Source organism: Sus scrofa, chromosome 14 (genome assembly GCF_000003025.6).
Source record: "Sus scrofa isolate TJ Tabasco breed Duroc chromosome 14, Sscrofa11.1, whole genome shotgun sequence".
NCBI classification, from domain to species: Eukaryota; Metazoa; Chordata; class Mammalia; order Artiodactyla; family Suidae; genus Sus; species Sus scrofa.
The window spans coordinates 62,092,756-62,107,398 of record NC_010456.5 but is presented as its reverse complement, the minus strand read 5'-3'; the positions used below and the strand labels follow the sequence as shown (position 1 = coordinate 62,107,398).

Sequence of the window (14,643 nt, the reverse complement as noted above, 5' to 3'; positions counted from 1 at the left end):
GGGGGTGGGGGGATACACTGGGGTTGTGGGATGGAAATCCTATAAAATTGGATTGTGATGATCATTGTACACCTACAAATGTAATAAATTCATTGAGTAATATAAAAAAAAGAAAAAAAAAGAAATTTTGCCAAACAAGTTCAAGCTCTCTCTGATACCCACTACGATGACCTCAGGAAAGACACTTAACGGAGTTCCCATCATGGATCATTGGTAACAACCCTGACTAATATCCATGAGGACATGGGTTCCATCCCTGGCCTCGCTCAGTGGGTTAAGAATCCGGTGTTGCTGTGAGCTGTGGTGTAGGTCACAGGTGCAGCTCAGATCTGACATCCCTGTGGCTGTGGTGAAGGCCGCCAGCTACAGCTTCAATTATACCCCTAGCCTGGGAACTTCCATATGCCGCTAATGCGGCTCTAAAAAGACCAAAAAAAAAAAAAAAAAAAAAGAAAAGAAAGAAAGAAAAGAAAGAAAAAGGAAAGAAAGACATTTAACTGATCTGGGCCCCTTTTCTTCACTGGGAGATTAAGGGATCAAATAAGCTAACTTATGGATGAAAATGTACCTCAAAAACCACCAAAAAATGAACGTGATTTAATGTTATTATTAGCAACTTATGTGTTCATATAACACTCTAAGGTATTCCTCTGAATACAAAAAGCATATCTAGTTTGAATATGCAGAAATTGTCCCAGCAATAAACATTTATATACATTATCACATTTTTTATCAGGCTGTTGGTTTCTTGGTTTCAGGGTAAAGTTCTTCAGTGGAAATAATAGTAGCTGCTATCACTGAGAACTTCCTGCACACATGCTAAGCACGGGATGCCCTCTCAGATGTCAGCCTCGAAACAACTCCCATGAGAAAATGGGCTCAGAGGGCTGAAGTCACTCATCGAGGCTGTCCATGTGTCAGTGGTGGCTGTCAGACCTCATAGCCTTTGCACTTGACAGCTACATTATTAGAATAATCATCATTTCAACCTGTCATACTACTGGTCTCGTAGAAGGAAACCTAACGAGCATTTCCAAAGCAAAGTATTTCATCTCTGAAACCACAAAACCCCGTCAACCACCAAACACTCCACCAAAAGCAAAGGTGAGCAAAGTGGCCAAGTGCAGGTACATCCATGGCAGCCTAAGAATTAACACAGTAGTTTTTAGGGTCTCTGGCAATGAAAGGAGATGCGTATTTTCTCCTGAAGCTATAATGGCAGAAAGGGGAGTGTACCTCCTAGAGCTTCAAATTTTTCATAATGGTTCCTACATCCTAGCTGCTGGCAGTAACTTCAATCATTAAATACAGCCTGCTAGGTGGCTACTGTAAGTCTGACAATGAAATTCACAGGAGACTGTTCTTTTTAGTATTTCAGTAGTATTTTCTTTTTCACTTACTCAAAGAGACAAAGAAAAGAAATCGCATGTTTACTTTTGCCTTTCATCAACAGTCTAATTTATTACTAAGAAAATGGGTGGAGAAAAGAAGGTCAATCTACAAATGCTAGTTATTAGACTAACATTTGTGAAACCCTTAACTGGTATTTGTTTTTCAGCCTACAGTGTTGTGGTTGAACAGTGTGATTCTTGGATTAATCATTTTCATTCCCATTTGGGTTAGCACAGCCCCCCCAACTCCTGTACTGTATGCATGCTCCCTCTAACTCCTCCTCCACATGCAAATGGCTCAGAGCCCAAATCTGACATTCTCCAATTGAAAATGGAGAATGAGTCACATATGGCCTGGCCAATGAGCATGGAGCCCTGGCTCCCTTTTCCAGGCAAGGAGGGTGCCAGCTTCCCAGTCTCACCCAGAGCCGCACAGCAAACATCTGGGAAACATAACATTTCAGAGCTCTTGTTTGTGACACTTCCTGCTGTGTTCCTGGCACATGCGAACACACTGAATTTTTTAACTCATACACTCTGAGGACTTGTTTTTGTTGAATATGTGTCCTTTCCCCCTAAGGTGGGCTTGCTAGTGATACCCCTGGATAAAGGAATCTTTATCCATTTCTAATGGAACATTACATCTGTCCTTTGCTTAATCTCAGCCCTGCTCTATCATTAGCACGCTTTCTCCCTAACAAAAAACACATTTATCCAAATTTCCATCTCCTTCACAGCTGATCGTAAAAGATCATAATATAGTAGACTGTATCAATTTCACAGCAATAGGTTTACAGGAATAGAAATGAAAACAAATCACCATGAATGACTCGTCCTTATGTAAACAGAGTGGGAGGGGGGAGATGACTGTTCTCTTTTGCTGAGAGATCAGACAGGAAGAGTGGGTAGGATGGGACTCTACGAACCTCAAAAGTGGTTGTCATGGTGGGCTTATAGGACACGTGGTTGGCCCTTCTCAGCTCCTTGATGGTTTCGGCTGGCATGGATTTAGAAAACCCGAGGCCACTCCAGGTATTTGTGGGTGTTCTGACCTCTGTCACCACTGGTTTCTTTAACATAGCTTTGGAAAACAGAACATAAAACAAAACACTTGGTATTTTTAATGTATTTCTTAAATATTGATGAGTATTGTTTCCTTGATATATGTAAAGAAATTATCACTGAATATTATTTCTTAACACCAAATGCCTTAAAATACCTTCATAAAACATTCTTTGCAAAGTAATGTAAATTTTTAAATAATTACCTTATTTCTTAATGGATCTAATGCTAATCTATTCAATCTCAACAGAGTTTGTGCAACTTGAATCTAAACAGTCTGGGTTTCTTTTTATGAAGGTCTGAGTTCTCAGTTCAGCAGTAATGAACCCAGCTAACATCCATAAGGACGCAGGTTTGATCCTCGGCCCTGCTCGGTGGGTTAAGGATCCGGTATTGCCATGAGCTGCAGTGTAGATCACAGATGCTGCTCAGACCTGGCATTGCTGTGGCTATGGTGTAAGCCAGTAGCTGTAGCTCCAATTTGACCACTAGCCTGGGAACTTCCATATGCCATGGGTGTGGCCCTAAGAAAAAAAAATCAAAGTACAGAATATTAACATTTTACATACCTTTGGTTGCTAATAGCTTCTTTTGTTCATAGTCAAATGCCTGAAAATAAAACGAGACAAAATACTTTTATTGTCAGTCCATCTAAATATCATACTAATATCCCATGATTAGAGAACAAAGGTTTTGACTACAGTCCATCAACCTGGCTGGGACACATGCTAAGCTCTGCACCATAAGGTGATAGGTTATAGTAATCTGAGCAAAACATATTTTCAAAACTAATTAATTAGAATAACAAAATACTACTTCTGGTGTTCCCTTGTGGCTCAGTAGGTTCAAGACCTGGCATTTGATAGCTGTAGCACAGGTTCAATCCCTGGCCCAAGAACTTCCATATGCTGTGGGTACAGCCAAAATACATACATACATACATAATATATTACACTTCTGACTTTAAGTCATGACAGTGACAAGAATTAGAAATTTTCCTTCAAAAGGAAACAAACTTCCTATTTACTATGAATACTTAACACAGCATACAATATATGTTAAAGAATAGTAAATAACCTAATAATACTTTTGCTACGTTTCAAAACAATGCATTATCAAAATGCTTTCAGGGACTCCATTACTGGCCTCCTTTGTTTCTCAAAATCCCGTCTTCATTTCATTTAGGTAAAGCATGGACTGAAGTGGTATGAACATTATTTAACCTAACTGGCATAGTCCTTGCTTTTGAAGTGACATAAATAACAAACATCTACTTAATTTATAATGACATAAGCGAGAGATTAAAATTAAGCCTAAACAAAAATATAAATCTAAATTTAAAAACTTAGTTATCTTTTATTGCCCAGAACTAGGAAGGCACCATTTACTCTTCCCATTTATGTTGAATAAGTGACTATGACACAGTCAGGTCTACATAGGACCCAACGGAGGTTGTTTTGAAGAAAGTAGTACAGATATGGCTACATCTCAAATGCTAACCCAGTGTTCTCAACTCCCCAGTTTAGGAACTGGCTTGGACTTTATTTAAGAATGTCTCCAAGGCCTACCAGGAGGGTCAAGAACCAGTGGGCAAGAGTTCTTTTTGATCTTTCTCCCAGAAGGACTATACGATCATGTGTAGGGTGTCTATATAATTTATGGTCGGAAATAGGATACTTTGGAAAGTGAAATATGCTACAAATGATTGGGATAAATTCATAGAAGAAAATGGGCTGGCCTAGACAAACTAGAAAGAACATGGCAGAAAATTGGAAGAGTCAGTTTTTAGCTCACACAGTTTGATAATGTTTTTGAAATCCTAGATCTAGAAGGGCTCTGGAGTTAAAATGAACTTTTACTGACTAAAGTCAAGGGCAAGATGTGGGGAGATTCTAAATTCACTTGTTCAATAAATGTTTATTGAATGCCTTCCTGTTACAGAGACTGTGTTGCACTTTGTGGATGAATGCAACAATGAATCAAAAATTACCTATACCCTCAAAGCACATACATCTTAGCAGGGATGCATAAAAGAAATAACCACAAAATTAGAAAGTGAGGTAAATGTGAAAGACAGTTGGAGATTCAAAAGTCCAAGAACCATCAGGAGACAGAGATCATCTTTAGCTTAAGGAATCAGGGATATTTTCAATATTTCATGTATAATATCATTGACTTCTTAGTGCTTTTAAGAGTTATCTCTTCACCAATGGGATAAATACATCTACTTAAGTTCAAACTCTATCACCAAGAACATTCTCATCCATCCTAAAAGAAAGGAACATGACAATGGTTCCCTGTAGGTATAAACCTGATGGAAAGACATGAATCACAAGATGGATGAAAACCATAAAGGGATCATAAAGGAATTTGACATTTCTTAAATAAGAGAACTTTAATTGATAGTAACTGAAAATCCACCAGAGAAAACATAATAAATGTCTTCCTTTTTAAACTTTGCACTTTATTTAAAAAAAAAAAAAGGCCATGGCTTTTGTAAAAGCATTCATCTAAAAACTCATGAAAATATTCAAATGCAAAGGATTATAAGAACAGACAAGAAGGTCTGTACTGCAGTTTTTATTGGAATTGTGGAAGTATAGTTTAGGTCCATGAATTAGTTTCTTTGACATATCTCTGACAACCACTTTTTTTTCTTTATTTTTGGCTGCACCTGCAACATATGTAAGTTCCTGGGCCAGGGATCAAAGCTGAGCCACAGCCGCAACCTACACCTACCTCTGGCAACACTGGGTCCTTAACCCACTGCGCCAGGCCAAGGATCAAACCTCTGCAGTGACCCAAGCCGCTGCAGTTGGATTCTTAACCCAGTGCATGACTGTTAGAACTCCTCTAACAACTTCTTTATTTCTAGGATTTTGTGACGTTTGTCTCTTTTTTGGAGGTGGGGGTGGGATGATAAATCTCTTACTATGAAGCAGGAAAATTTACCCAGTAGCTCTGTTACTGAAATCAAATGTTTACAGGCATCTCTAAAAGTACAAAACCCTTATCTTTCATACTATATGAAAATCAGATTTCTGAATTTCATGATTAAATAGTCTGAGTAATTAGCCTAATACTTTGAAAATGGATACAGAGAAAATCCCTGTGAGGAAATTGTTTAAAATAATCATAAGAATCTGTGAACCAACATAATCATCAATAATACTTAGCACCTACTTTCAAAAAACTAAAGTTTCACATTATTTTTACAATTGTCTAAAAGACACCAAATTTATCATATCCATTTCACAGATAGAAAAATATTATATCTATTTATCCAAGACTATGTCATGAGGCAGTAATGTTTAGAAATAACAGCTCTCACAACTGTCTAAATTTTTTAAGCAACAGATGAAAAATATCATTTGCATAAGACACAGTGACACAGATCATGTTATGTCATTTTAACATTATATTTTAACCTGACCCCCTTGCTGTACAGTGGGAAAATAAAAAAAATATATTAAAAAAATTAACATTATATTTTAAAGAATTCTTCTCACTTAAACTAAATCCTACATTTCATTTTTAATGTTTATAGCAGAACCAATTCTAACTACTCCATATATATTTAAATTTAATTCTGACTAGCACGCAGAAGGAAAACCAAATTTCTGCTCTACTGCTAAAGGCTCACTGAATTCCCAGTTCCCCAATCCAGGCACCCGACGTTTGGAAGACTTTCCCATGTTTTTTTCATTACCTGCATGTTGACATATGATGGCCGTGGGGCAAGGCGGGCCCTTTCACTGTTCTGCTGGGCAGCTGCAGCCCTCTCCATAGCACGCTCACTCCCTGGAGCCTTCTTGTCAGCCAAAGGGCTTTCTGCAGCACTCAGTTCAGGATCTGAGAGCAACCTGTCAGTACTGCTGCGAATGAGAGTTGGGAATTGAATTCTCCACTGTTCCATACAGATGTACCACACATTTCCTAGGTGCCATATTCACTATGTAGGTTCACCACTGTCAGCCATTAACATGTATTATCTCATTTAACATTAGCATCTCATTTAATCCTCACAGCACTGCCATGGGACAGGCAGTAGTGTTATTACAGTTTTTCAGATGAAGGGAGTACCTTGTCTAAGGTCACACCCCTGGTAAATACAGAGCTAGGGAATGAACCCAGACTTTCTGACTCTAGAGATGGTGCCAAAACTATTTCATGATATATATTCACAACACATTACATATGGTATGTATGATATACAGCATATGGTACCTATGAAAGAGACATACAGACAAGATTTCTACTTTGTATACATCAAGGAGTATCACTGACCCATGTTTACACATCTAAACAGACTGAGTAAATCTGAAGGCATGCAGATGAGCCAATTCATCTGTGTGCAATATACATGCTATTGCCAATAAATCTGCTATGATAAAGGTAGCAGATAAATAAATATTCTTTAACATCTGTTCAGAGTGCAGGGAAAAGAGCATGACAGCGCTTTTTAAAATGGGGGACAATTATATCAATTACAATAAATGAATTATCATTAATTCATGTACCTCAGGTTCAACTCCAACTGCACGTTAAGCTCAAGTAAAATAGAAAAAAGCAACAGTATTTGTCTAAGAGCTGTACTGTTGATGCATTCTTCTTTTTATCATTTACTATTCAGTTGTGCCAGGGGAATTCAGAGGAATTTAGAAAGGCTATTGGAACACAAGAGGAGGAGCCAAGAACTTTGTTTGTCTGACAAGAGTTCAGAGGCGTCACACAGGCATGTGACCTGGAATTTAAAGGGCTTCTGCAGGTTCACCACTTCAAAAGGCCAAGAAACAGCAACTCACAGGGAACAGCAAGAGCAAAGGAAGGGAAGCATGCAATGCAGACCATTGATGGTTTTAAAGCCAGAGTGTAACAATAATTACTGGAACAAAATAAAGGATTGATGAAATTGGAAGCAGGGAGACCATTCTGGAGGCTGCAACTCAATTTAGATAAGAGATAATAAGTTCAGAACACATTTAGTGAACACATTTAATGATGAAAGGAATAGGTGTGTACTTCAAATGCATCAATATAGAAGGAAACAAAATCATTTCTCTAGCCTATAATAAATAACATTAATTTAGTGTATCAGTACCATGTCAAGAAAAGCACATATAAAGCAGATTTGGACAAAATGGGAACAATGATAATTAATCAAAGACTTTATAAAAGCAAAACAGATTTTACTAAGAAAAAGAGGAATTAGGAATATGTTATTAACTCAACATTGTGAAAAACTTCAATAAGAAAAATTTTTTACTAAAAAAAAAAAAAAAAAAAAAATATACATATATATATATATACGTATATATATATATATATATATTTGCCAAAAGACAGTTTATTCTGTAAGGACATGTAAGACAATAGAGGAAATTAGATGGATGAAATGGATGGGAACAAAACCTTTTAATGTAGAATCACTCCACTGTTTTGCTTTTTTAAATCATGGATAGACTGCCTATTTGAAAAACTAAAATAAATGGGAAAAAGAAAATAGAGTAAGGATAACAAATGTGTTAATGGTGCTATGGTAAGGGAGAATTATATTTAATATAACATGTGTATTAATACACCCTGTGACTTGTAATAAGCAAAATCATGATACTGCCAAGTATTTACTACCAAAGTGAACAATTAACTACCTTGGAACAAGGGAGTCATAGTTTAAGTTAGAAATTCAAAGTCAAATGAAGGAGAAGTCACACTAAGAAAATTGCTCTTACTTCTCTTTTTCTTTTCTTTTCTTCTTTTTTAAGGCTGCACCTGCGGCCTATGGAAGTTCCCAGGCTAGGCAATGAATCGGAGCTGTAGCTACTGGCCTACGCCACCACCACAGCAATGCAGGATCCAAACTGTGTCTGTGACCTACACTACAGCTCACGGCAATGCCGGATCCTTAACTCGCTCAGTGAGGCCAAGGATTTAATCTCCATCCTCATGGATACTAGTTGGGTCTATTTCCACTGAGCCACAATGGGAACTCCCCACACTAAGAAAATTTTTAACAGCAAAAGACAGTAAAAATTGCCCTGCTGATTACTGAAGAGCAGAAATGATAGTTTAGAGGACCCAGATGGAAACCCAACCAGCTAAAGGAGAGGGAGGTACAACAGAGAAGATTTAAAGGTATGAAAAAAGAGACAGCAGGCCCAAAATGGAGTCACTTATGCTAAACCCCACATAAGCAAACCAGGACTTTATAATTAACCTAACTGCAGTTTCAGCCTCTCCTAGGACTGTAATCTTAACCAGCTGGTCTGGAATTTCTTGGTCAACACTAGTGAGGTAATCTACCAGATAGACCCCTGCCTTCTCCCAAAGGAAGGTGACCTTGGCTGAAATAATCCTTTCTTTTCTTGATGACTGTCTTTAAACACATTTACTTCTCTGCAGCATTTTGGAACTCCTTTCTATTTGCTAGATGGGATGATGGCGACACATGAATTGTTGAATAAAGCAAATTTGACCTTTAAGCTTACTCAGCTGAATTTTGAGTTTTAACAGATTTGATAGCAGTAATAGTGAAATAGGAAGGAAGGGGGCAAGACACAACCCTTAACAGAATGACATTACCCTTGAGGATATGACAAAAACTGGTTAGAACCAACTAGGTCTCATGGCATATAATTTGACTTCCAGTGGACCTTGAGTTTCATTACATGCTCAGGATTGTAACACATTAGCTGAATGACATGCTCACAGGCACCAGAACAGCTCTGAGGCCAACTGGCCAAAAAGTAGGCAGTGGCCCAGTTCCTGGAAACCCCCACCCCTTCCAGAAATAGTTGGAATAATACTCCCACTCATTAGCCTATGAAATTTCCCAGCTCATAAAAACTAACCACCCCAAAATTCTGGGCCTCTTGCCCTCTCACCTCTCACCTTCTGAGATGGCCCACACTCTGTCTGTGGAGTGTGTTTCTCCCAGGGATGCTCTCCCACCTTTTGAGACAGCCCACACTTTGTCCATCTCTAAATAAATCTACTTCTTACCTATCACTTTGCCTCTTGCTGAATTCCTTTTTTACTAAGACATAAAAAACATGAACTTCAATAAGTCTTGGGACCAGGTGTGTGACTGTAATTACAAAACAGTGGATTCAAGTCTCAGTCTGGGTTTTGGCTGGGTTTGAGTCCTAGCCCATGAGTTCAAGTCCCAATATGAGCCTTGGTTGGGTTAGAGTCCCACTGTGTGGGTTCAAGTTCCAATCTGAGTTTTAACTGGGTTGGAGTCCCAGCCCATGGGTTACAGTCTCAATCTGACATGTATGGTTTCAATAGGACTGATGGAGATGTCTAACAACTCTAAGGATGAGAAACCCAGGTGTGGCACCTGCAAATCCTTTTGAGTTCTGTCTCTCTTACTGTTTCTGAGGGCCACAGGTAAGTTCCTCTCAGTTCTGAGCTCTGCTCTCTTTCAGTAGAGCTCCCAATCTAATTGGCTTTCCAATACAGGGCAGGTCAGCTGGAGCTAGCAGACTCTTCTGCCTAGAGCTCAAGCCCCCAGCCTTTATTTCAGACCACAATGATCAACTAAACGGTGGAAAACCCCAGGCCTTGATTCTGTCCCATGATCCATGTAGGAACTATTAGTTCCCCATATTTGTGGAGCCCTTATCCTCAGTCTCCACTTCTTGAGGTCTGCTGGGTCTATCCTTTACCCAGGCCAAGGTCCCATGGCAGGAATTGGTGGTTGTATCCACAGGGCCACCAATTGGCTGAGACACAGAAACATCCTTTGGTTACTGCCAGTAAGATGCATGTGTTTCTCTTATTTTGTGTGAATAAAAGCTACCACTAAGAGGAATCTCAGATGCCAAAACACTGCAAAAATGGGTGGGCAAAGGCATAGGTGGAACACTTAAAAGGTGATCAAAATACTCTCAACCTAACTCAAGGATTCCTGTGTTCAAATAAGCTTATCACAGAGCAGGGTTTTAGCTTGACACTAGATCATCTACCAACCTCAAGAAGACTTCTGAGACACAAGATTCACTGTCAAACACCACACAATCCCCATTCCCATGGAACATCCTTCTTAGATATTAATCTGGGTCCCCAAAACCCAAAAAGGCTTAGCTGCAATAAATGGATCCTTAAAATTCAGAGTTAAGTGCTCCACCATCTGGTACACCTGCTTATCTCACATCTAAGACCTATGGTCCTGGAAGCTACAAATATTAAAAAAAAAATGGCCAAGTGTTACTAAAGACAATCTGTAATTACAATGGCCATTATGAGGAATGTTCCAATTAGATAAGATCATTTAAGAAGTACACTTAGAAGCAAAGGTTCCCATACTTTAAAAAAAAAAAAAAAAAAGAATGGGATGCCTATTTTAATTGGCATACAGAAGACTCCAAAAGTCTTCAAAATTCCAGGAGTTCCATTGTGTCCCAGGGGGTAACCAACCCAACTAGTATCCATGAGGGTGCGGGTTTGATCCTTGACCCTGCTCAGTGGATTAAGGATCCAGCAATGCCATGAGCTGTGGTGTAGATTGCAAACACAGCTCAGATCTGGTGCTGCTGTGGCTGTGGCGTAGGCCCGCAGCTGTAGCTCTGATTCAACCACTAGCCTGGAACTTCCATATGCTGCAGGTGCAGCCCTAAAGGACCAAAAAAAAAAAAAAAAAAAAAGGCTTCAAAATTCCAAAATAGCTTCATTGAAAGATTCATTACAAACAGGCCAATGAAAAATTAAAGACACAGAAAGTACCCAAAACAAGAGACCATAAAACTGGTGTAACTAACTACTAGCATTGCTCCCCTCTATCCTTTTTTGCGTGCTCATTCTAGAAATCCGGTCTGAAGTGTCTTTCTACTCTGAAGAGATAACAGGACCAGAAACAAAAGCCCACCAAGTCAGTGGTCTTAATAGATACCCTCAAATCTACCTTCAAAGGAGGGCCCCTCTACAGGTCCCTCCCAGAGTGGATGAGATTCTGAGGGATTGTTTAGTAAATTGCTACATTATTCCCTTAAATAGCTAAGGGAAACTAAATTAAAATTAATGAAAAAACCTGCCAGGAGCTCCCGTCGTGGCGCAGTGGTTAACGAATCCGACTAGGAACCATGAGGTTGCAGGTTCGGTCCCTGCCCTTGCTCAGTGGGTTAACGATCCGGCGTTGCCATGGAGCTGTGGTGTAGGTGCAGAAGCGGCTCGGATCCCACGTTGCTGTGGCTCTGGTGTAGGCTGGCAGCTACAGCTCCGATTTGACCCCTAGCCTGGGAACCTCCATATGCCGCGGGAGCAGCCCAAAGAAATAGCAAGAAGACCAAAAAAAAACCTGCCAGATTCTGGTAGACACTGGAGGTATACCGTCTATTTTATTTTATTTTATTATTTTTTTAACGGCTACACCTGAAGCATATGAAAGTTCCCCAGGCCAGGACTGAACCCAAGCCACAGCTGTGACCTACACCACATCTGCAGTAATGTAAGATCCTTTAACCCACCTGCAGCAGGCCTGGGATTGAACCCACATCTCCACAATGATCAGAATCACTGCTGTTGGATTCTTAACCCACTGTGCCACACCGGGAACTCCTACACCCTCTGTTTTAAACCCCACTTGGAACCTGTAGGTGGGTTCCTGGGAAAAATAGCAGAAGCCAACTAAGGGGGAAAATTCTTACCAGAGTCAGCTCCCTGGACCTCTGTCTGTAGTTCCCAAGAAAGAGAAGAAAATAAAATATTTTTTGTACCCTCTTTGGGAATACCTTTTAAATACAAGGGGTTGTTCGATACTGAAGAAATATTTACTGTTTGTCCCTAATGAAAACTGACAAGGTAGTTTAGAAGATGTTTTTTAAGTAGCTCTGTAGTCAAAAGTTGGTGAAACAAACTGGAAGCTAGGAGTTCCCATCGTGGCTCAGCGGAAACGAATCTGACTAGGAACCATGAGGTTGCAGGTTCAATCCCTGGCCTCACTTAGTGGGTTAAGGATCCCGTGTTGTTGTGAACTATGGTGTAGTTCGCAGATGTGGCTTGGATCTAGTGTTGCTGTGGCTGTGGTGTAGGCGGGCAACTGTAGCTCTGATTGGACCCCTAGCCTGGGAACCTCCATATGCCTTGGCTGCAGCCCTAAAAAAGCAAAACAAACAAACAAACAAAAAACTTGAAGCTGATATTCAGACCTGAAGGGGATTTTTTTTTTTTCTAGGCCTCTTCCCTTAAGCCAAAATACAAATACTTAGTACCTGGAGGGAAAGAAAAACCCTCTAAAGCCTTTAGTGAAAGGATTTACTAAAACATTCCAAAGGCGAAGAGCTCTAAATCCAGAACACAGAAGTCTTCTGATCTCCATCTTAGAATCTTCTAATATTTAAAAGAAAAAAAAAATTAAGGATCATGTAGATGGCTCAAACTATAATGTCGTTTAGGCTGCAACCCAATTCTCTGAGGAAGTGAGAACTGTCCTTATCTTACAAATTTTTGCAAAACTAGGAACTTGCTGCTCTAGAGCAGTTCAAAGTCCACCTATTTCTTTAACCAATCCTAAAACCTCCCCTATTTATCTCAAAAGTATTGTGGAAATTCTGGACTTAGGAAGCAAAAGTCCTTTTAAGAACTTGCATTCTTTCCCTTTACCTCTGAGATATAAATGTTCTACAAACTTCAGGGAGGTAAGTCTCATCAGATGATGAACAAAAGAGAAAGGTCATCTGAAACTCTGGTGGACAAAAAAATTTTAAGTATCTTCACAAATATACTAAAAAGTTTAGCCATTTGAGCGGATAAACAACTTATTCCATCTACCAGAAAACAACTTAAATCCAACCTTTTTTAATAACTAGTGAAATTTTGTTTTATTGTACCTGATTCACAGCAGTAATTTAAAAATGGAACCCAAAAGGTCCCTATTTATGACTGTCTATGTGTGTCTGTGTTTGTCATGCAGCGTACTGAATTTTCCACCTCTGAATGGTATTGCCAAAATTAATTTGTAAAAGAGCTCTATTTAAGTGGCTTAAAAAGATTAAGTAAAACAAGTAAACTGAATCCAGTAGTCCCCCTTATCTGTAGTTTTACTTTCCAGTTATACAGGGTTAATCTGTCTGAAAATATTAAATGAAAAATTCCAGAAATAAACAAGTCATGAGGTTTAAATTGTTTGCTGTTCAGAGCAGTGTGATGAAATTTCTTGTCACCTCACCCTACTCTAACCTGGGATTCCCTAACCATCAACATCAATATTGGCTCAATGATCCTCCGTCTGATGTAACAGCAGCCTAACACTACATCACAATGCCTTAATCACTCGCCTCACTTCATCTCAGCACATAGGCATTTTATCATCTCACATCATTACAAGAAGACAGGTCAGTACAGTACAATAAGATACTTGGCAAAAGGAGTTCCCATTGGGGCGCAGCGGAAACAAATCCGACTAGGAACCATGAGGTTGTGGGTTCGATCTCTGGCCTTGCTCAATGGGTAAGGATCTGGTATTGCCAGGAGTGTGGTGTAGGTCGCAGATGTGGCTCCTGCGTTGCTGTGGCTGTGGTATAGGCTGGCAGCTGTGACTCCAATTAGACCCCTAGCCTGGGAACCTTCATATGCCGTGAGCATGGCCCTAAAAAGCAAAAAAAAAAAAAAAAAAAAAAAAACTCTCTCTATATATATACATATATATATATAGATAGATAGACCATATTCACAATTAGTTGTTGTTGTTAATCTCTAACTATACCTAATTTATAAATTAAAATTTATTGTAGGTATATATGTATAGGAAAAAACATAGTATTTACAGGATTTAGAACCATCCACAGTTTTAGGCATCCACTGGGGATCTTGGAACATAGTCCCCACAGATAAAGGGAGATTACTATAGGTATAAATTGGATAAAAGTTTTTCAGCAAACTTTTAAAACATTTTCTCTAAAATTTTTTTGATAACCTAAAACCTTAAAGTTTTGCTAAATTAAAATAAATGATGGATATTCATGGAATATCCAGATCATTTCCAAATACGATAAAATACTAAAACATTAATTAATGAAAACAGATTTATCACTTTCAGCCTTTTTATTTTTTCACAAACTAAAGATATTTGGGTATATTAGTAAATACGTTTGTGCCACATTGAGAAATTTACTATGAAAAGGCAATATGTTTCTAAAATTTATAAGAAATATTAATTTGTCAAACCACAAAAGTTCACAATTGTTTATTT

General features: G+C 38.9%; 1 protein-coding gene across 7 annotated transcripts in view; it reads right to left on the bottom strand.

The window, feature by feature from the left end:
* BICC1 (BicC family RNA binding protein 1) overlaps positions 1 to 14,643 on the bottom strand; it is a 335,063-nt gene that overhangs the window by 21,026 nt on the left and 299,394 nt on the right. For 6 of the 7 annotated variants that reach the window (XM_021072799.1, XM_021072800.1, XM_021072797.1 and 3 more), the window contains 3 exons: positions 6,163 to 6,328; positions 3,023 to 3,062; positions 2,318 to 2,472 (listed from right to left, as the gene is read on the bottom strand). In XM_021072799.1, the coding sequence (XP_020928458.1) occupies positions 2,318 to 2,472; positions 3,023 to 3,062; positions 6,163 to 6,328 (361 nt within the window). The remainder of the gene's footprint in view (positions 1 to 2,317; positions 2,473 to 3,022; positions 3,063 to 6,162; positions 6,329 to 14,643) is intronic. The other variant, XM_021072798.1, reaches the window with a different exon arrangement.